This window comes from Orcinus orca, chromosome 7, assembly GCF_937001465.1.
Source record: "Orcinus orca chromosome 7, mOrcOrc1.1, whole genome shotgun sequence".
Lineage (NCBI taxonomy): Eukaryota > Metazoa > Chordata > Mammalia > Artiodactyla > Delphinidae > Orcinus > Orcinus orca.
Window position 1 is genome coordinate 46,827,001 of NC_064565.1, and position 24,172 is coordinate 46,851,172.

Genomic DNA, 24,172 nt, shown 5'->3' on the forward strand with positions numbered 1-24,172 from the left:
TTAAGCCTCTATGTTTGCAGTAATTTGTCAAACAACAACAGAAAGCTAATACAAGTGCAAAGCTTCAATTAAGTAGGTAATGCCTCTTAAGAACCACAAAGAGGTAGGTGTTAAGAGGTCACCCAGATTTTTTTTAATCTTCTTTAGAAACAACCATTTCATTTAAAGTAAGTAAGTAAAGTGAGAGAGAGAGCAGAAAGTTCTGACACTGAAGAATAGCATTCTTTATTTCAAAAAGGTATCAAATTTTTATTTTATTGCCCATAGTTCTGTAAGGAAATGGATATAAAGCACCAATAATTTTGTGATCTGAAGGATAGTATAGTTGTTAAGTATTATTTACTGTGCTTAGATTGTATACATCCATAGATATTTATACTTTATGATTAGTCACACAAACTGTGTCCAAGTTTGATATTCAGTTCAAAGTGGGATTTTTAATACTGTTTGTATCATGCAACTAAGATATAAAAGAATTGAAAAGTAGAAAGTAATAAATAAAAGTTCATTTCAAAAAATATGGTTCCAACCTGTTTGACATGGTGGTGTTCCTTTTAGTCACATGACAGAGTAATTCCCAGTAGGCTTGCTTCAAATTTGGCTTATCAATCAATGCCATACTAGAAAAATACATTTTCATAACAAATTATCAATTAATAAGTTCACCAACATTACATATTTGACAACTTTGGGGTTAAAAAAAACTCTTCATTCTTTTCCCAGTAAATTATAGCAAAGTGAGTCCTGTGGTCATTGTGCACCAGAAAATTAGAGAAATGAAATCTTCTAAAGCCCCACTGAGGTCAGATTCAGTCTGAAAAGCTGTGCTATGAGAAATTTACCCACATTTCCACTAAACAAGAGTTTTCATACAACTTGTGAACACACAAAACATGACATACCCTTACTTCCTGTACTTTGGTTAAAAAGTGCTTAACTTTTTTTCCTGAACATATCTAATTCTTGACTCTAATTCTGCTCATCACAGACTACAGCAAAACATGCCATGTGCTTCTTCCCTGTACCATTTTGGGTTTGATATTTACTGTAAGAAAGTATTAAACTATATTTAACACTTAAAACCACTGAAAAGCAAATGACATATTGTCTGCTTTTCCAGATGAACTGTGGTAGTTCTTGAACCATTGTTCACATTGTAGAAGACTTTAAAGTCATCTTTCCTCAAATAAATGTGATATTTCTTTCCCCTTGACTTGGCGAAATAGGATTAACAGATAATACTGCATTCACGTAAACAGATCTTTAACGTGATAATTCTAGCCTACGATGAGAAATAAGCAGTATCAATCAAATCACAATTGATTTGCAAGCCCTTGTTGAAAATAAATGTATTGCTAACCATGCAGTTATTAATGTGCTTATATCTGAAAACTTGCTTGTGGAAGCGAGAAGGAAGAGTCACCCTAAATATATGTTTGTTTTCCTATTTACCAAATAGGAATTTTTTTTTCCTATTTACAATATCCTTATTCATGCAATATCTACAATTGCGCATTTTAAATTTTCCTGGGATTGGGGCAGGAGGTAGTCCTGTGGTGATAACTACACAGACCCAGCAAAAGGGTAAGCAATATCTAGAGAGACTAAGCGGGTAGGCTAGAGCTGGGAAGAACTGGCTTCCAATATCAGCACTGCCACCGACCATGGGAACTTCTCCCAATACCTGCTTCCTTATCTGTATGCCTAACATCTCCCTACAGGGTTATTTCGAGGATGACATGGCAAGCATCTACAACCTATTATGCATTCAGTAAATGACAGACAAGATTGCTGTTGTTCCTGTGAAAGCTCTGCTTTTCACATGAGTGATTCTCAAGCAGAGCCCACTGGATACTTCTGAATTCAGAGACTTAATAGGAAGCAGATCTCAATTAGAAATCTTTTTCTATTTTATTATTTATTTCTTACCCTACAAGCTTCCTTACCTTCACCTCTTTTTTTTTTTCCTCAAAATGACTCACTCTTTACTCAGTTTATTTAAGTGTTTAAGTGTATCAGTTGCGCTCAAAGTCAACTATCATACACATACACACACACACACACACACACACACACACACACACACACACACGGAGTTTAAAATCAGTAAGGACTATTTATTGCATTGTCCAGATTATCTACCCTAGAATATAGGTAATGAGCAGCTTTATCACCAGAACAGAGAAATCATGGACTTTAATGGGTATTGAATAAAAATATGATTGAAAGGCTAGAAGTAATGTGATACTAACATAACAAATAGACAAAAGAGCGCTGAGGCAATAACTATTTGGAATATATAATATAAAGTGAGGAGTAATGTGGAAAAAAATCTACAGGAGGAAAATACTTTTCCTAATTTTTCAAATTTTAGACATTTGTTCAAAAAAATCACAAGGCTGTAGGATCTTGAGAGAGCTAGACTTGTCATCAATGTTTAGGCAGAACAAAAGTTGAATTAGGTAAGAATGACATCCTCATCCATTTTGTTTAGGCTACCAATAAAAAAGGACTTACTATAGGCTTCCTTAGCACCCATCTTAGATAACATCTTTCCATGGAGCTCATAAAGTTTAAACCCCCATATTAAATCGTATACTTTCCGATTTATTGTCATTGTGGATGTAAAAAAGGGCTGATGATCATCTTTGTTTATAATCTTTCATAGATTTGAACAGAAACATTCAAAATTGCCTATTAATAAGCCTCCCCAAAGGCTACCGAGCTTAAGCAAATATAAAGTTTTGTAACCTACCAATTAACCTACAGAAGGTATTCCAAATAATTATATTCTGTCACTTTCTTATTCACACTTGACTCCAAAAAGTTCTCAACATTTTACATGAATAATCTAGAAAATAAATTTTACTCTTGCCTTCACAGGCAGCATTAAAATGAGCAGGCACTTGTGTTAATTTGTTAATATTTTCTAATTTATTACTTAATTTTCCTACTGCCTGCTTGGAACTTGAGTTGTTCTGGTTCCAAAAATGATTGAAGGAGAAAACATAATGATACAAAAACTTAAATAAAGTTCACTCTTGCCATGAAATGGGATGTCAGTTTTGCAATCCATCTGCACTTTCCCGCTAAGCTGGGTGGAGTTGGTCTAAATGAATCTGAAGACATTTATGAAATAAGCTAATATGAAAGGGCACTACAACCCATTAAAAGCGACTCTCTTCCTCTTCCACAGCGCGATGAAGGCCAGGGATGAATTTTAAGAGCTGTTTCCGGACACTTCCCCTTCTGCTTTTCCTGGGCAGAGTCCCAAACATGCTTGAGAAGTTGCCTTCCCACAAGGGAGACATGGACCCACTACTAGCAGAACTAATGCTCTGGTTCCTCCTTGAAGAACACCTCTTCAGAAAATCATCCCCATCCTTGAGGACAAAACACTCATCATCTGTGCTTGTCTGCCGGCTGAAGGCTTCCCTGCTCGAGTCTTCAGACACACATGTCTGGTACCCATCCTCACTGTCTATCGTCATGGAGCTCAGGCAGCTCTTACAGCTGCTCTCACTGGATAAGCGACTCCGGTCCAGGAGAGCTGAACCCGGCAGGGGTCCAAACAAAGCTGATTCATCTATGTCCATATTTTCCAAACTTGGGCAGTTAGCTGCATCACCTAGAAAGCAGAAAACAAAGACTACTGGGAAATGGATCTGAGCATCACTCCTTACAAGTACATACACCAAATTTCTCTTGGAAGGGCACAAGAAAGAATAAGGGTAAATAATACTTTTCACTAAATTTTCACTTGCATGAATAAGTAACTGTTCATGAGACCATTCAATAAACCTTATAGTATGATTTTTCAAACTATTTGTTCATGAACTAGTTTCCAGGTAAAAGGGTTCTGTGGTGACAAAAATGGTAATGCTAGATTAAATAAATTGAAACAAGAGTCTTCATATGAGAACAGTTCAACTCATCTAACAGTATGCCAGTGTGACTTATGAATTTCCAAAAGAATCATTTCTTATATTGTAGTGACCACGCCACCTTTTATTAAAATTATCATAGAAATGGGCTCCAAAGAATATACTTGGGGAAATGCCTCTTATGGATTTTCTCTATTTTAGTTCTTCTGATTTTTAGTTACTATCTTTTTTTAATAATTGTAAAATTATTATAACATCACTTGAAGTGTATGGGAAACACAGTTATAAAACCTGCCCCTGTAGGCTGATTATTAGAGAATTCAAAGATGTTTAAAACAGAAAGGATATCTTCCAGCCTCGATATGCCCAGTTGATTCTTAGAACACTTTAATACTTAAATGCTTTGAAATGGTAGTGTACCCAGAAAACATCCCTGTCCTAAAATAAGTAATAATTCATTTGAAGAAATTGAATGTTATCTGCTTAGCTGAATTTCTTCATCAACCTTTTATAACCTACATCTGGGCTCTCCAAACTCAAATTTTAATCTCACACCAACAGCCTGTTCATATCCCACTTGTTTCTGTACTATTTGAGTTGGTTAGTATGCTGCTAAAAGAAAGGAGATTATTTGTAATACTAGCATGAGAAAAACATCATTAGAAGACGACTTTGCTTCAGGAAAAGTAATAGAACCTTACACACTCAGAAATTGTTTTATTTTGTGCTGATAATCTCTAATTCTGCTCTCCTTTGTCCTTGGTTGACACTATAAAAAGAGACTGCTTATTTTTCCATTTGATCTGCAAGGTTGAGTAGGGCCAGCCCTGTGGTGACTAGTTATAATGCTTTCCTTTTTGTTAACAAAACCAATTTTATTTCATCTCCCAACAAGTTGATGAATTTCTTTTGATTGGCGAGCAGTTGGCTTGTAGAAACTCATGCGCTGGATATTTACTGTAGGTCTAGAAAAAGTAAGCTAAAGAACTCCTTTAATCTCTCAAAAAATATGTACAACAATGACCTATGAAAAGTCAAACTCCTTGATTCTGAACTAAGGATCGTGTCTATACAAGGCCACTTCCATAAAGCCATAGAACTGCCTACACTTACCAGACCAAACCCCATCTCCGCTCCAGGATGCTCCGGAAGTAGAGTCAAAGATATCCCAAACACCCTCAAGTCTACAGAAATCCAGGAAGTGGCCAGAAATGTGTGCCTCTGTCTGGTTAGCAAACTTCAGATCCCCCCCAACAAGGCCTGCTATAGGTTTTTAAGAATATTAATTTAGAAACACAGAAAAGAGAAGTAACTCATACACGTTTGTTTTTGAAAAAAACAGAACTTTGACACAAGCCCCTAAGCCATAAATTAGTGCCTAATTAAGAATTAAATGTATCCTTCTTCTGTAAACAGATTATCACTTTTAACAAACAGATATTCTAAGGTTATAGAGATGTTAGCTCTGTGTTATCTGAAGAAGATACAACCTATATTTCCCACCCACACAGTTAGTGGTTTCAGCGAATTATTTGTATCTACAAGTTCATTCCTCAGGTTATACCAGTCACATGGCAAATGCCATGTCAACAAATTTTAAACTCAACCCTTCTTTTCAGAATGTACACAACAGCAAGAGCCATGCATTTACTGTTATAACGATCCTTCATATTTCTGTTTTGGATTTGAGGGCCATGAGGAAGGATTTCTCTGCATTACTGTAACTTACACAATTTGAGCAAATAATAGGAGCTCCACCCAAGAAGCATGTTACCATTCCCAGCTTCAAGAGTTTCTGAGAACTACCCAGCCCCTGAACCGCAGATGTTCTCAGGAATTTAATTCATCTGCTGAAGTAGTAGGAAAATCAGGCAATCATTCATATTACTCTTCTAAAATCCCCAGGTGCCTCTTGAGAGCGAGTGCACACATGCACCTGTGTCCATGTTTTCATGTGCATGTGTTCTGTGTATGGAGGAGGGGGTGTGATGATGACTTACCCCTCCTCCAAATACAGTGGTCACTCCAAAAGCCATGCCAAAGAAACACAGGCTACTATTCTCAATCCATGCTAGGCAATTTTTTTTCTTGTAATGATGATAATCTTAAAACAATTTAGAGGCAGAAATACTGAAAGAATGAAATGTAAGTGTGGTTTCTGAACAGGAAATCACATTTACCATGAAGCAGGCGCTGTTCCTGTAACTGCAGAGATCTGAACTCCACCCATTTTCTCTTCAAGGTTTGCTGAGAAAGAAGAAAAGTGCTAATTATTTGGAAACCCCAGTGAAGATAGCAATTTACTTCCAGGTGTTGAGATTTGTCATTATTTTTTTTTCATTTCTTTCTATCACTAACAATCCCTCCCATTCATTTGAAAGATTCTTTTTCTGTATAAAAGCAGAATATTGGGAACACTAATTTCTCAAGAAATAATCTAGTATCACCAACAAGTTGAAACAATGATGTCATTTCAATAGAAACAGCAGATAATAGAAACAATGATATTTATATTTTTTTAATTTAAAAATATTAGAGAAACAGATTGCTTAGGTTTGTGTCCATTTACTAGCTGTTTCGGCAAGGCTTTTACACTCTAGGCTTCTTCCATCAGCAATATGAGAACAAGAACAGAACCTAAACCTGGGAATTGTCATGAGGATTAAATGCATTAGTAAATGTAAAATGATTGGAACAGTGGGTACAGCTTAGTAAGTGTTCAAAAAATACCATGATCATTTTGAATGCATACATAAGACGTGGTATACGTATACAACGAAATATTACTCAGCCATAAAAAAACAACGAAATAATGTCATTTGCGGCAACATGGATGGACCTAGAGATTATCATACTAAGTGAAGTACGTCAGACAGGAAAGATAAATACCATATGATGTCACTTATATGTGGAATCTGAAATATGATACAAATAAACTTATTTACAAAACAGAAACAGACTCACAGACATAGAAAACAAACTTATGGTTATCAAAGTGGGAACAGGAGGACGGATAAATTATGAGTATGGGATTAAGAGATACACACACTATACATAAGATAGTAAATAACAAGGGTTTATTGTACAGCATAGGGAACTACATTCAGTGTCTTGTAATAACAAGTAACGGAAAAAAATCTGAAAAAAAATAGATGTATAACTGAATCACTTTGCTGTACACCTGAAACTAATACAATATTATAAATCAACTATACTTCAATTTAAAAAAAAAACACCATCATTCTATAAGCCTGGGGCACTAAAATAGTCTTTTCTGCTGGATATCTACTTATTTTCTATACCCAAAAGGGGAAGCTGACCAGTTCTAAAAGGCTTTCTTGGAGGGCTAAACTTAGAACACTGTAAGCACCCTGACTTCTTAACTGCTTCCTTCCTTGGCTACCCCGCACATGAGAGCAGTGGCCCAGGGAAAGATGAATGGCTGCTGTAATGGTCACGACTGCACGTGAGGCCTGGCCTAGCCCACAGGCTGGAATCAAAAGTCAACCAAGCAGAAGGCATCTGACAAGGCAAAAAGGCTCCTTCCCCCTCCCCGTCTTTTCTCTTTACTCCACCCCTTCCTTTGCCATTTCAGGTCCCCACAGCAAGTCCAGCAGGTAAGAACAGCTCAGATTTGCCTGGGGACACTTATCCTGAAGGACAGCCAGCCTAGTTGGAAACAAGTGGTCCTTTGTACAAATCAATCTGGAAGGGGCAGGTGAAGGCTAAAAAGGAAGAGGGGGATAAAAGCACATTTGGAAGGGGAAGACTGAAGGAAAAGAAAATATTACAAGAATGTCATTAAGTGTTTAAGGGGGAAAGTGGCTGGTTCCTCAGTTCAGGAATTGAACAATCACTGGGCAGGATTTTCCAAGCCTTGATAAGAGTAACATTTAGCAGCAATCATTATGATTGTCAATATAATATGCAATCAATGAGTCAAAGCCATAAAATACCTGGCTCAGTTAATTTCTTGTTCTTTCTGTACTATAATATAGTCTACCTGGCTATGAGACTGCTGGGCTACCTGAATTACAGCTCTTGTAAACCTGTGGTCATGTGAAGGTCAGAGTTAGGAAACCAGGAAGTACAGAACTAGCAGGGATCTGGCATATATACCAAGCCCTTTTTTCTTTCTTAAAGAGGTTTATCTCTTGCAAGAGAATAGAGTCTAGTTGGGGAGCATAAGGATAGACTGATGCTCAAAACTAATTATAGGGAGAAGAGGAAGTTGTATTTCTGCACTTACTATGCAGAAATACAAAGTTAGAGCTTGCCAAACAGTTTCTGTGAAAGTCAAGGTTTTTAAATGTCAAATCTGTTGATTTGTCCCAGTCATCTAAGTATGTCGTCACTTAAACCAAGAAAATACCAATGCAAAGAGCAGATGTGTCAAAGTGACTAAGAGTTTTTAGTCTATATTGAAGCTTCCTTATTTTCCTCAGAGTCAGCCTATTATTAATATCACAGTAGTGTATTTGGACAAATCTAACCTCTCACTGTTAGAAGAAAATTAAAGTACATGTGAGATTTAACCCTACTGGATCACGTCACCTCGCTGTGCCTAGCTCAGTACACCTGGTACATAGCAGATGCTCAGTAAATATTGGCTAAATGAATAAATGAAAGGATGGCTTCCTGGAATAACACTCAGCTATCACAGACTGGATATTTTGGTTGAACATATCTCCAACGTTTTCATTCTACATGAGACATATAGCTAAACATTTTCACGGCACTTTACTACTTTTATAGTGCTTTCATGGATAATATGCTGTTTAATTTTTCTAACTGTCCTAAAAAGTTCCAGATTAGAAAATAAAGGTTTAATGTAGCAAGATATTTCCCAAGGGCTACAAACGCAGTAAATATCAGAGCTGGATTAAAAAGTAGGTCCCTCAGCCCACTAGATGTACTGTTTTCATGTTAAACATTTGAATCACAGGCCATGAGAAAGGGAATCCCTGAAAACACAGCTCAGAAGGCACCATTGTTTCTAAAGAAGAGGTTATGGCCCCACAAAGAGTCTTTGAGGGACACAATGCACACGTAGGATGTACAAACTAAATGTCATTGTGTGAAGGGGAAGCCAACCTGACTCTGGTTAATAGGTCAGACCCAGACATTTCTGGCTCAAGAGATGAGCTGGAAATCTCATAATTTCAAGATTAGAAAAGGAACAGAAATGAAAGAAAGTGAGCAGAAATGAACCCAAAAGTCTTCTGGATCTGGAGAAAAAGAAAGAGGTCACAAGGAAATTGGACCCTATGGCGATAGTTTAAATGCAATTATGTGAGGCAGAGACAAAGACAAGTTTCCTGCTTGAGAGAAGAACCTTGGCTGAAGCTCCACCATTGTGAAAAGGAGCTGAGCAAAGCTGTTGAGGGCGACTAAAGCTCATGGAGAGCATGTACCCAGAGAAGCAGGAGCACATAAACGTGGCCTCATGACCTGAACTGAACAGCACACCGGCCCTCCAGGGAAGGCATCCAAGCTGCCAGACCTGGCTTTAGACCGGAAGCCTTGAAGTGCAGAGCAGAGGCCACTGCCCAACTCTCACACTGAGTGGAAGGGAGAGGCCCAGGGAAATGGGCAGTCCAGACTCCGGAGCTCCACAGAAGTTTAATGAAAAGAAAGACAACAAAACTTTTAATCAGTACATGGACTCTCGACAACAAAATAAAAATAGAAAACTGTTCAAAGACTTTAAAATAAGAATATTTACAATCCTCTGAGAGAGAAATGTGATGTTCCTAAGAATAAGAAATTTGAAACAAAGGAAGAACAGATAAACACGAAAAAGAACTATTTGAAAATAAAAAATTAACTTTTAAAACTCAAGAGAAAAAACACATTCTATACAGAACACAGACAACATTACTGAAGATATTACTAAAGAATTCAAAAATAACATAACAGTGAAAAGAACTGAAAAAAGGAATATAGATATAGATATATACACACAGGTATGTATAACTCAGTCACTTCGTTGTACACCTGAAATGAACACAATATTGTAAACTGACTATACTTCAATAAAAAATAACAACAAAAAAGATAAAGTGATACAAAATCTGAAGTGGTTAGGAAGCATGGAAAGTAAATCAAAAGACTCTGAAGTATGTCTAACAGAAATTTCAGAAGATAATCCAGGGAATGATGAGGAAGGTGTATTCAAAAAGGCCAAGCTGATAATTATCCCAAACTGAAGAAAGTCAGAAGCCTTTAGACTGGAAGGACACTGCAAGTTCCAAGCAGTATAAATTTAGAAATGAATCCAGACCTAATCACATTGTGGTGAAACTGTAAATCAGGAAAGACAAAAGAACACCTTAAAAGCAACCAGCAAAAGATGAAAAATTGCCCAAAATTGAAATACTGGGTTTTGAAAAGAGCTTAAAAATGGGAAATCCTCTAGAGAGAATTACCAAGAAAAAAAAAAATAGAAAGAAGGCATAAAAAGTAGTACAAATGAAAATGGGGACACAAGCACAGCTGCGATAGAAAAGAAAAAGATGAGAACAGAATGTTTATTATCAACTTCAGGCAATAAATTTGAAAATTTTAAAATTTTATTAACAAAAACATCATTCAATAAACCTGGCTCAAACAAACAAACAAAAATAGAAAGCCTGAGCAGTCTTATGGCTAATAAAGAAACTGAAACAGAGTTTAGAAGTATTCACATCAAAAAGAAACACAAGCCCAGATGATTCAGATAGCGTTACAAGAATTCTACCAGACGACAAAAAGGGGAAGAGACTCCTCACCTCATGCTAAGAGTCCAGTAAATTTGATACCAAAACTAAAAAAGATAGTCTGAGAAAAGAAAATTACAAGCAATTCTACCTGTAAGATGAAGTTACCCTCAACAATGCTAAAGAAAATGTTATCAAATCAAATCTACAAGTATATTAAAAAGATGATAAGTTATGACCAGGTTGGATTTATTATAGAAATGCAAGGGTGGTTTTACATTAGAAAATTTTTAAATGTTATTCACCAAATTGACAGATTTTTAAAAATAAATAAATGAGACCTCCTCAACACTTATAGAAAAATAGTATTTGATACAATTTAATACACGAGTACTGTAAAAACTATCAGAAAACTTGGTGTAGAAGGGAACCTCCTTAACCTGAAAAGTATAACCCTAGAGACAGGAAAGAATCAAAAGAATTCCCTTTAAGGTCAAAAGCAAAGCAAGGATGCCTACTATTTTAGCTTCTATCCATCACTGTATTATAGGCCTTAACCAGTGTAGCAAAATAAGAAAAGGAGCTAAATATCATTCTCAGCAGATAGTTATTATCTTCATGAGAAACTCAGAATAATCTGTAGTTTATTAGAAATTATATAGTTTAGCAGGGTGTTTGACTATACAGCACAGAAAAATTGATTTCACACATCTACACATTAATCTCAATCAAAACATTATTTTTAATAAAGAAACTATAATAAGAACAAAAATCATTTTACAAAGGAATAAATCTAATAAAAGCTGCATAGGATCTATCTGCATAAAATTATAGGAATTTATGGAAAGAAAATAATTAAAAATTATTTACTGAGATAGTCTGTAAGATAACTCAATACCATATGGATGTCAAGTCTCCTCCAATTGATCTATCTATATAAAGCCGTATTATCTATCAAAGCTCCAACATACATTCATAGAACTTAACAATCTGATTCTAAAATGTATACAGACAATCAAAGGGCCAAGAATCACCTGGAAAGCTTGCCCAATCAGACATCAATATTTATTACAAAGGTACAATAGCTGAGTTTGAAATAAACAAATTGATCAATGGATCAGAATTGGAAGCCTGTAAGATCCATTCATATCTGGAACTAGCTTAAAAATAGAGGTTTTACTGCAGGTCCGTTGGGGAAAAAGAAGGACTGTATAAAATAAATGGTACTGGGAGAACTGAGTACTCAAATAGAAAAAAATAAAACAAAATTGGAATCCTATCTCATACTACATACAAAAATTAATTCTGAATGAATTAAAGACTTGGATATTAAAAAGCTTTAAAACTTTTAGAAGAAAATATAGAAAATGCAGAGTACCTTACAAAGGATAAACAATTAGGAGCTCCCTCATAAACAAAATATCAAAGGAACAAAGCGTTCAAAGTGCTAAGGAGACAAAACACCAACTTAGAATAATTCAATTACCTATAAAACTCTCTATAGTAGCAGTGAAATAGATATTTTTCAATAAAGACCCACCTACCCTCACTAAAGGAGTATAATACTACAGCAAGAAGGAAAGTAAACCCAGAGGTAAAGAACAGAATACAAGAAACAAGGGCAAGGCTGACAGTTCACAGGTTGGTATACTTGTTTACCAGCTGTTAAGAAAAAAAGCCTGTCTTTTTCATTTTAAAAATGGATAGAATTTTCTCAAGTAAGCAATAATAAGGAAGATGGAGCCTTAAATGGACATTTAAACATGTTAAGGTCCTCATGATGTTCTGGGAGAGGATGGAGATGTTGAAAATTTTCTAGGTTAAAAAAAATAATAAAGTATGTATATTAAGAGTTCAAGAGAAAATGTTCAAAGAACAGAAAATGCTTAGAAGCATGCAAATATGTGTTGTGCAACAGAGTTCTTTATTCCATGAAACATAAACCTATTTTTCACTTATGTTTTAAATAACATCACTAGTTTACATTCTACATTTCTTTCCTTTTTTTTTTTTTACAAAAGCCTGAAAAAGCCAGTTTTACTTTTTTGAAAATGATGTTCACTAAGACTCTCTCTCTTTTGCAGAAACAAATTAACTTTCGACAGTTTAAAAAATCTAAATATAATATGAAGAACTATTTACTCCTTACAAAAATTTAATGATAAAATGTTAGAGGCACCTCTTTTAACATGAAGAAGATGACTCACTATTTATAACATCCTGAGGGTCCTAGCCAATATTGTAAGAGAAGAAAGAATAAACTAGTTGAATAACTGGGAGTAAAGGGGCAAAACTTTCATTATTTGCAGATGATACTATGTTTATATAAAAAAATCCAAGGGAATCTACAAACATATTACTAGAATAAAGGGAGTTCAGCAAGACTCCTGGATTTAAAACTTTACACAAAAATCAATAGCAATAAGCAGTTGAAAATGTAAAAGACCACATTAATTATAGCAAAAAATTAGAAGGTATATAGGAATAAATATAATCAAAGATATATAGAAATGTATGAAGAAATTACAAAATGTTTTTGAAGTACATAAAAGACCTGAATGGAAAGAGAGATCCTGTGTTTGAAGTAAGGAAAGCAAAAACCATAATAATGTCGATTGATATCATTTATTCTGTAAATACGATTCAATTACTATCACAGTCTGAAGAGGACTTTTTTCCGATGAATTTTATAAATTGATTCAAAAGATCACAGGGGTAAGCAAAATGACAAGAATATAAAACCAATGTTGACAAAGAAGAAAACAGGTCTTGTTGATGAATTAAATGTGGTAGAAGGGAGGAATAAAAGATAAAGTAGGAATATACCAACTCTACCCTCCTGAGCTCAATAACTGAGCGCATCCTGAGAGGCACATGAGCGAGGGCCTAGACTTCACGGTCTGCCAGAACCTCACCAGTCTAGGAAACTGAGATTTTTAAGACCCTCAAACAGCCTAGAGAATTTTCACTGAACATCCTGCATTGTACACTATCTCCTGTAAACTTTAATTTCCTCTTCAAAGTTGACATTGTATTTGCCAGTGAAAGTAGATACAAGGACAGCCACAGGAGTAGAGGGAGATGATGTTTGTAGTAAGAATGAGGCAAAACGAAAGGACGCAGAGGAGGACAACAGAAAAACAAAAATCCCAGGCCCTCCTGCACACATATATAGCACTTGGGAAAACGACAAAAAGACAGCTTCTACTTCTTTGGTTTTTTCCAAACAAAATGTAAATTGAAAGAGATCACAGGTGCATTAATGAAAAGTTCTTCAGGTGATGTGCCTTCCTGTTGCCTTTCTGAGCCTCATAGACATGCAGAAGAAGGAAGGAAGAAAGTGATTTGCCCTGGTTCGTGGAATTTAATATTCCTGCAAAGGTAATTGTATGGCTCTTGATAATTCAGCAGTTTAGTCTCATCACGACATTTCATCTTCAAGGGCTATCTCAATTCTTCAAATAGATCTTTATTCTACCACTCACATTCAAGGATGAAAAATGTGTCTCACTGTATTAAATTAAATTACCTTTAAAACTTGCAGCTTTGCCTCAAGCTCTGTTCTTTTGAGAATCATTGTTCCATTAAGAGTCTCTATCCTGTTTGAAGAAAAAAAGGAGGGGGAGGGGAATAGCATGAGTGATTCTTTCAAACAAGTACCATCCTTATGGAGTACTACACTTTGAGCACAGGCTATCCTTAAAAAGTAACGTAAATGTTACCATTCTCACGGCACTTCAAGTATCTGGATGTAAGCCAAACCTTCTGACAACATTCTAAGAAAGAATATGGAAAATAAATACTCTCTTTGAGAGGGTGACTGAAAGAAAAGACTCTGGTTTATTTGTAAACTGTAGCTCATTTTATAGAAGCCCCTATATGGCAATGACGGTTGTTCTCTGCTAGAACCTATTCTTGTGTGGTCTGGGTGAGTCACCTCCTTCATTTGGTGAATATTTATTGGGCATCTACTATGTGCCAGACTCTAGACATCGTGCCAGAAGTGAGGGATACAGCAATGAAAACAGGCACTAGGGACTTTCAAACAATAGAGTCAAGAAGCTATTTCTTGAAACAAGGGAAAATCCTTTCTTCCCTAAGATTCTAGGAAATTTTACCTCTGTAAATTGCCTTAATTTTGGAACTAGAACAAATAGAACCAGAACTACTATGAGATAATAACTTTCATATGACTCTCATCTCAAAACCTTTTAAGCGTACAAACTTCAATCTTAGAATTATCCATCTAATGGTGTTCTTTCTCCCTATACCAAATGCCCTTCTAAAAATAAAAAGACTTGCTCTATCCTGAGTGATTTGATTTGTTTTGTGGGCTCAAGTTAGAGGCCATCAATCTGCATAAGATAAATATGATATGTGAGTTATACAACTAAGCATTTTTAAAATATTGGTTCAAATTCATTTTGATAAATAAGCTGTAACTCTATAAAGACGCAAGAAAATTTTCAAGACATGGTAAAATAATAGTATTAAATGCAGAGACCAGTTTCCCTCTATTTCCAACAGCATTATGCCCAAGATAATGAGATGATAGCAAGAGAACACGTTGTCTGCTTTCTTATTAGCGGGTCTTGACTCTGGGCGACAGTGACAATCCCTATGAATCTATTTGGCACTTTAATGTTGACCTGACCTGCCCAAGCAATAGATGTCTGTGGGCAGAACTGCCGCCATAGATTGGCCGCTCTCTTCAGTATTTGTACAAACGGTCTCTCATCTTCCTTATCTCTGGATTTCCAATTGTCTCCACCCAATACTCTTTAATTATCCACCTGAGGTCTGCCCACTTTACCCATCTGGAATATAGGTTTCTGTTTCTAATCACCAGCATGTTCCCCTGGACTCTATATGACTCCTACCTTATAGACTCAAGTTTCTCTGGAGCTCAAGTGGCCCCAACCTTTACCCTGAACTCATAGGATTCACAGAGTTGGACTCAGTCCTCTACCACCACCAGTCATCTTTCAAAACTACTCTCACACAAACCCCAAAGAAATAGCCTTTGAAGTTTTAGACTAGAATCACTAAAGAGTGTCCAGCAGATTTTTTATTGGCAGCTTACAAGGAGCAGCTGTGGTGTAGCTGGAGAAAAGAGCCTGGCCTCCAGAGCAGATGGTCAAATCCCAGCCCTGGCATGTACTAGATGGTTGGTCTTAACTAAACCTCATTTCAGCCTGAGTCACTTCGTTTATAAATAGGAATATAACTAACTTCCGTGCAGAATAAATGAGATGATCAGAATAAATTCTAAAACGATTAAGCCTGGCTGGTGAGGCCCATACTCTGCTCCCTGGAGAACTCTCTGTCTTCATTTCTTACTATATTCTTCCTAATTCACCAACCACCAATTCCACTGGCTTCCTCTCTATCCCTTGAATATGCCAAGCCCACTTTGAGAACTCAGAGACCTCTCCCTTTATCTGAAATGTTCTCACCAGGAGTTCATCTAACCATCCCTTCTCTTCATTTCGCTCTCAGCTCAAAGCTCACCTTCTCAGAAAGGACCACTTTAAACACTTAAGCTAAAATAGCAGCCCTCTCACTCAATGTTCTATCCCATTTCTTGTTTTACTTTCTTTATAGCAGTTATCAATAATTGAAATATCAAAATTACTTATTGTTGCAGGCTCTTCTTACCTATCTCCTTCCACAATAAAGCAATAGAAGAGTCTTTATCTCTCCTGAGCCTATCACAGAGCTGGAAACATAGTATTTGCTCAATAAATATCGTTTTAGTGAATGGGTGAATTCCATCTTTTAACTAATTACTAAGGTCTTATTAGTTACTAAGGGTGGAAATGTCAGTTGAATCTCTAACTGGGGAAACAAATGTCCCATTAGTAAGTTGGGAATAGTAGCAGATGTGAGTGTGTGTGTTGCACGGCATGAGGGCCGAGCAGACTGTTCTTTCAAACAGAACACTAGGAGAGAAAAACAATTGGCTGGTGGTAGAAGAGGAAAAAACTCAGCCCTTCTGACCTTTCATTTGTTCTAACCACAGGATTATATCAGCCATGGAAACTGGACCCATTCCTCTCTGTCCAAAGAGAATGTGTGCCAGTTTAATTAAATTTGAATTAAAAATAAAATTTAAAAAATGCTATCCCACCCACTCAGATGTTTGGGCTATTGATGTCCTCTGACTTCAGATGTTGACAGCATGTTCAAGTTTGAGGAAACCTTGAGAAACAAAAGGAACTGATAAAAACGTCTGTACCCAATCCCCAAGCTATGGTGCACTGCCTCCCTTCTTGTGATCATGAACAAAAAGCCTATTCATTCACTCAACAGGCATTATGAGAGACCATAACATTTTTGAAGCCCCACGGGAAGCAGCCAGATAGTTACATTAGCAGGTTTCCTGATGATCTGATCAGGTCAACAACTTGTTTGTGGGTGAAACCTTCTGTGCTCACACCATTGATATTTGCAACGACATCACCTGGGAGATGCCAAGAAAAATGAGTGTTAAAACGGTTGGTTAAATAATCTTTCCTGACCCACGAATGAAATAAAACAAGCAAGACCCAAACCTTGGCAACATAAAGGAGTTAAGGAAATTCAAAGCAACAATCATGTCCTGACCTTCACTATCAAAAAAGTTATTTTTCTTGCTATTTAAATAATTCCTAACATGAGCATAGTTCTAACTTACCAGCTTGCAGGCCAGCGCAGTGTGCTGGGCTATCCTCCTGGATTTTGCAGATCAGGGTGCACATCTCTGAGGAGCAGGTGTTCTGGTTTTGGAGCCTGTAAGTCTGTAAAATTAAAGGGATACATAATTCCCATTACCAAATATAAAATAGATTACCATTACCAAAAAACTCAAAATCTATTTGTTAAAAAAATATTAAGTGCTATCAGTTACCTTAAGCAGCATAATAGATAAGTGCAAAGAACAATTTGGGAAGCTTTTCTGAATATAAACTAAATCTAAGTACCAATCTTACACTTCTCCCACACAATCTGTAGCTGACTCCATTCATAAAAAATACATCTGGCTTAAGAAAGAAAGTAGGATAAGACTGGCTTAAGACTTTAAGACTTTCAAGCCTAAGAGACCGCCTGATGCTATCATTATCGCATATTTAACAAGAAAAATTTGGTTTCTCTTTTCCCAATGGGCTAAAACAATAATGGCCAAGAGCAGAGAGAAAAATCTTTATGTGGTTCTCCCGAGCTAAAGTACTTATTACAGGAGCGTATGAAACAGTACATATCCAGCAAGGGAGATACGCCAACAATAATTATTTTAAATCAGAGTTCTGCAAATAATGACAATCTGCCCTGCATTCATTCAAAAGCACTATGATTGACTCAATTACCTTCATTCCTGAGCGCTCGGTGGTACATCTGCCCTAAATACTCATTCATTAGCCACTCGACTAAATTAGAAAAAGTTATGCTTAGCCTCTGGCCTCAATTTGGCAAAAGCAGCTTGTTTTTGTTTTTGTTTTTGTTTTCGATTTGTACCAAGAACACAGCACAAATGTTTGGTGAATAGAGTGGCCCAAGGACCTATATTTTTCTTTTTCACATATTTAAGTTATGAGGTCTTGCTGCATGTAGAATCAAAATCAGCATTCTGAGTTGAGTAAGTCTTCTAAACATCTGTTTCCTAAAATTAAACCACATTCCAGCACTGCTTCCCTGTGGAAAAATGAATGTCCGATGTTCATTCCTTTTGGTATTACAGACCTCCAGGCTCCAGAACCAGCAGAACCAGAAGTCAGTCAAACTTCTAGAAACTTGACTTTGTTAACCTAAGAGATTTCTGTGTACTCTGCAAGGCATTTAGAATCCCCATATCTTAAAGATAGAGGGGACTTTCAGAGATCGTGTAATCTACTTTCCATCTATGCCAGAGATCTCTTTAACAGCTTTTCTGCCAGGGAGTCTTCTTGCCACAGCCCAGGCCCTTCCAGAGATGGAAGGGTGGTCTGGTTCATGGAGGACATGAACCAAAGCTATAACAGACCCTCCTTTGGGAAACCACTGTTGTAATGATTCTCATTAGCAGTGAGAGTCTACCCTCCATGTCCAGGGAGGAAGGTGAGTACAGTGAAGGGGAAACTTGTTAATTGATGTAGCCTGCACCTGTGTGTATGTTTGCAACAGGTATAAAATTTGTGGCTTAGAGAAGGAAAGTCAGAGGTCCCCAAGTTTTGGAAAGAAATTATTAGTTGGATATTTCTCTCTTTTATCCAGTCTTCTAGCTCAATCATTTCCTAGAGACACAAAAGTACATTGCCTTTCTCATGCCTGATAGCCTTCATTCTAACAGTTGTCGTTTGCTGATCTTCTACTGGAACCAGGCACATTACTAAGTACTTTATGTGTTAGTTCATTTGAAGTGCCTAAGAACCCACTAAGGTAGCACTGAAAGAATATGAACTCAGGTGTACATGAATCTAAGGTTTATCTTCCTGCCAAATTACTACATTACTCTCTGTAGCAGCAAAAAACTAGCACCCATGGAAACCAGAGGAGGTGGACTTGTTCTCTCCCAGCATGCCCTGCACCTGGTAGACAAGGGCCCAAATACGTGTTAATGATGGGGGCACAATAAGGGTACGTGAGGGTCTATCTGGTCTTCAAAACGTCCCCAGAGCATGTCCTCTATTTGATGACTACTACAAATCTTATGAGTACTAGAGAATAGGTTATGGTGTAGAGCTGGTAATGGAAAGCATACACCATAAGGGAATTTGCAGAGGAGTGGATCCTTGCATCACTAAGATAGCACAGACATGCTGCAGTCCAGAGGTGAAGCCATTAGCTCACATGAATCCACAAAGTTTCAAGGCACTATAGCCTGCTGTCTACTAATGATAGTTTTGATTCTTGCTTCATGTAGAGTGTTTATGGTATAAGGGAGAAACATGGGGGAAGCAGTGACATGTCTATAGAAATATGAGAAGAGATCCTCTCTGGTTACATTAAGTAAGAGTAAGTGAGTAGACTTTGCTCCTGTTTTCAGTAGCAATCACTGCACATCCTTGGGGATAATCTCATTTGAAAAGAAGTGGTCACAAAAAGCATAGTGTCTCTACAACAGAATAAGGAGTGTTTCATGTGAATGAGGAACAAGAGAGAGTACTATGCTTCTAAAACCTGATGGAAGAATTAGAGATTTCACCAAATTCAAAAGTAGAGGAGTTAAGAAAGGAGAAGGTCTCTTCTTTTCTCCTAGAGCCTTCTCCCTATTCATTGCAGCTAGAGTTCCATTTTGTTTCTTTATTCATAAAACACATCTTACATAGCAGCTTCCTGTTCCTAATCTAAAAACACACTGACTTTACAACTGTGGGGCTTATATTTAGTCACCAAAGTTTTCTGAAGGCAGCACCAAAGTTAAGATATAAAAACTGATGTGCAGTATAAGGATATGGTTATGCAAAATGCCTCTAAAAGAAATGCAAAAGTGTAATGGAAAAAGAACACAGTAATACTTAAACTACTTCTCTTGCACTTAATTAGACTAGACTTCATTTGACCTAACTCATCACCTTAGCAAATATGGCCATGAAAAGCAGACAGAAAATAAGAAATGAAATTCTTAGGCTATTAAATAGAAATCCATAAAGAAGTCAAAATTTTCCTAAAGCACGAGACAATACGCACATAGAGCCAAAATGTTCTTAAGTGTTTCAAATAATAGTTTAAAAATGTTGCCATAGCAAAAGCAATCTTGAGAAAGAAAAATGGAGCTGGAGGAATCAGGCTACCTGACTTCAGACTATACTACAAAGCTACAGTAATCAAGACAATATGGTACTGGCACAAAAACAGAAAGATAGATCAATGGAACAGGATAGAAAGCCCAGAACAGGATAAACTCACACACATATGGTCACCTTATCTTTGATAAAGGAGGCAAGAATATACAATGGAGAAAAGACAGCCCCTTCAATAAGTGGTGCTAGGAAAACTGGACAGCTACATGTCAAAGAATGAAATTAGAACACTTCCTAACACCATAAGCAAAAATAAACTCAAAATGGATTAAAGACCTAAATGTAAGGCCAGACACTATAAAACTCTTAGAGGAAAACATAGGCAGAACACTCCATGACATAAATCACAGGAAGATCCTTTTTGACCCACCTCCTAGAGAAATGGAAATAAAAACAAAAATAAACAAATGGGACCTAATGAAACTTAGCTTTTACACAGCAAAGGAAACCATAAACAAGATGAAAAGACAACCCTCAGAATGGGAGAAAATATTTGCAAATGAAGCAACTGACAAAGGATTTATCTCCAAAATATACAATCAGCTCATGTAGCTCAATATCAAAAAAACAAACAACCCAATCTGAAAATGGGCAGAAGCCCTAAATAGACATTTCTCCAAAGAAGGTATACAGATTGCCAACAAACACATGAAAGGATGCTCAACATCACTAATCATTAGAGAAATGCAAATCAAAACTATAATGAGGGGCTTCCCTGGTGGCGCAGTGGTTGAGAGTCTGCCTGCCGATGCAGGGGACACGGGTTCATGCCCTGGTCCGGGAAGATCCCACATGCCGCGGAGTGGCTGGGCCCGAGAGCCATGGCCGCTGAGCCTGCACGTCTGGAGCCTGTGCTCCGCAACGGGAGAGGCCACAACAGTGAGAGGCCCGTGTACCGGAAAAAAAAACAAAAAAAACCTCTGCAAAATGCTGTTTAAATGCTGGAGAGGGTGTGGAGAAAAGGGAACCCCCTTTCACCGTTGGTGGGAATGTAAATTGATACAGCCACTTTGGAGAACAGTATGGAGGTTCCTTAGAAAACTAAAAATAGAACTACCATATGACCCAGTAATCCCACTATTGGGCATATACCCTGAGAAAACCATAATTCCAAAAGAGTCATGTACCACAATGTTCACTGCAGCACTATTTACAATAGCCAGGACATGGAAGCAACCTAAGTGTCCATCGACAGATGAATGCATAAAGAAGATGTGGCACATATATACAATGGAATATTACTCAGCCATAAAAAAAAAACCGAAATTGAGTTATTTGTAGTGAGGTGGATGGACCTAGAGTCTGTCCTACAGAGTGAAGTAAGTCAGAAAGAGAAAAACAAATACCATATGCTAACACATATATATGGAATCTAAAAAAAAATGGTTCTGAAGAACCTAGGGGCAGGACAGGAATAAAGACGCAGACATAGAGAATGGACTCGAGGACACGGGGAGGGGGAAGGGTAAGCTGGGACGAAGTGAGAGAGTGATTTTGACATATATACACTACCAAATGTAAAACAGATAGCTAGTGGGAAGCAGCGCATAGCACAGGGAGATCAGCTTGGTGCTTTGTGACCACCTAGAGGGGTGGGATAGGGAGGGTGGGAGGGAGACGCAACAGGGAGGGGATATGGGGTTATATGTATACATACAGCTGATTCACTTTGTTATACAGCAGAAACTAACACAACATTGTAAAGCAATTATACTCCAATAAAGATGTTAAAAAAACACATCACTAATGCAAATATATAAAATGCACATTATAAAGAGTACATCACTCTCTTATTTATGAGCTGGCTGATATCAAGAATTTCTGATCAGTCTCAAACCTACCAGAAGACTAAAGCGCTACAAACAAGAAGTAGACTATGTCTCAGGGTGGGTTTTTTATCCGCTGAATGTTTTCTTTCCTTGATGGTACCCAACACACTGAAAGACTACCAAAAACATTGAAAACAAGTCACAGCCTCCATCATTCCCTAAGCCCAGCTTCATTCTTTCTCTGCAAATATCATGACATAACCAGTGCCACTTTCTTCACTAAAAGTCTGGAAAATCTGAAAACTGCCCACCTGAATTTCAAACCCAAATTTTCCTTTATTTTGTTTTTCCACAGTAACAAGCTTTCTGTAAAACAAAAAACAAAAAATTAGGCATGAAGATCAAAGTATAACATTTGGCACATACCTATCATTAAAAATAACTGTCAATAAAAAATAGCTGATGTTTACGTAAACTGTAGTATATAAGACTCTATGTGTGTGTGTGATATCAACAGCCTGGAAAGCTGTGTTCCTAAATATCTTGCTGAGAAACCAAAAAATAAATTAATTTCTTTACCTTTGAGACCAGAAAAAGGTATGATCTAAAGAACTTGATCTCGTCAGAGCAAGCTGAAAAACACAAGCACACAGTTATTGAAAGGTCCTTAAGACCCATCTGCAAAACGTTCTATATCACAAAGGACTTTGTTCTTTATCACCTTCTTTGGCCCAGCTCCTGGGAAATTGTTATGGAAAGGCCGTAATTTCCATTCTCTAGCAATAGCAAAGGAGAGCTGGGAAAGGGACCGTTCAGGCAGTCCGCTTGAAAGATTAAATGAGGCTTCCATAATAATACCCCATGGCAAAAGAGTTAATGTAATGTGGCAAAGCTCCAAAGCTTCCAAAAAGAACTTCATATCTAATCTGTATTTAAAATAGCCTCTGAGAGGTTAACCACAGCAATTTATAATCACACTGAAATCCAAAGAAAAATAACACCCATGGAATGGCATATAAAACCCAAATAGTTGATAGTTTGGGGAGATGCTGATGAAATGACTGTGTTTATTGTAATAGTTCAATATGTTACTGTTTTTAGCAGGATAAAATCATCTCTAAAGAACTAACTAATACTCAGAAGCACAATTCGGGTGAAATCAGAGACTCAAAACCTCAATTCTTTTTATGATTTATTTTTGCAATAGTTTTAAAAGAGTACAGTGAGATTTCCAGCCAAGAAAGGAAAGGAACCTCAGAATGATGTAAATGGTATAAATAACATCACCTTTACTCCTCTGCATGTTTTGGGAAAAGATCATATAAACATAAGCTTCCAGGATACAGTCTACCGTTATAAACAAAGTAAAAATTAACAAAAAGTGGCATCTTGTTTTTAAGGTAATTATACTGAGTTTTTGTGTTCCTTGTTTTGTTTATTTGCTTAGGAATTAACAAATGTTAATTAGCTCTTTCTCAAGTGTTGGTCCAGGGCTCCAAAACATAAGCTCATTCTACTAGTTAACCCATGGTGTTTATTTAACTGGCAACCTATTATGCTTCTCATATGTCAAGGACTACAGAAAATATCAGGAGATCAATGCAGGAGTCCAAACAAATAAGAGTAAAATAGAGGATGAAAGCCAGGAGAAAAACACGTAGAAGAAATGAATGCACAAATTAAATCTTCATTAAGGCATTTGTTAGTGGAGAAGCTTACATCACTATAAGGAATTTGAATTACCAAATACAAAACGTCAGCATTCTCACAAATTTTCTGGAATGGCTCAGTGTTCAGAATTTGGCCACTGGTCAGTAATGTTAGCATAATGAAGACCTACGAAGACCTCTTCCTAACAATTTGATGTAAATTAATTATATTTTCCTCTCTTGTCAGTTTTGGACTTCAAATCATTTATATCATCGTGAAGACTGCAATAGGAAGGCTCAGAACCAAAAAAAGAAAAAAGTTCTCTATATTTGCTAAAAAGTATCTATTTTCAATTTATAAGGACTAACTGTGGAAGACCTATAACAGTTTGTATGGTTTGTTTCAGCCTGATT

The 24,172-nt window shown here is 36.8% G+C and overlaps 1 protein-coding gene across 1 annotated transcript in view; it reads right to left on the reverse strand.

The window, feature by feature from the left end:
* Window positions 1-200: 200 nt before the first annotated feature.
* Window positions 201-24,172, reverse strand: part of CYTIP (cytohesin 1 interacting protein) — a 29,691-nt gene continuing 5,719 nt past the window's right edge. Inside the window, exons 2-8 of the mRNA XM_004276791.3 lie at window positions 22,689-22,741; window positions 22,421-22,475; window positions 17,259-17,361; window positions 16,952-17,045; window positions 14,112-14,181; window positions 6,065-6,131; window positions 201-3,628 (exon numbers count right to left, since the gene is read on the reverse strand). Of these exons, the coding sequence (XP_004276839.1) occupies window positions 3,168-3,628; window positions 6,065-6,131; window positions 14,112-14,181; window positions 16,952-17,045; window positions 17,259-17,361; window positions 22,421-22,475; window positions 22,689-22,741 (903 nt within the window). The 3' untranslated portion in view covers window positions 201-3,167. The remainder of the gene's footprint in view (window positions 3,629-6,064; window positions 6,132-14,111; window positions 14,182-16,951; window positions 17,046-17,258; window positions 17,362-22,420; window positions 22,476-22,688; window positions 22,742-24,172) is intronic.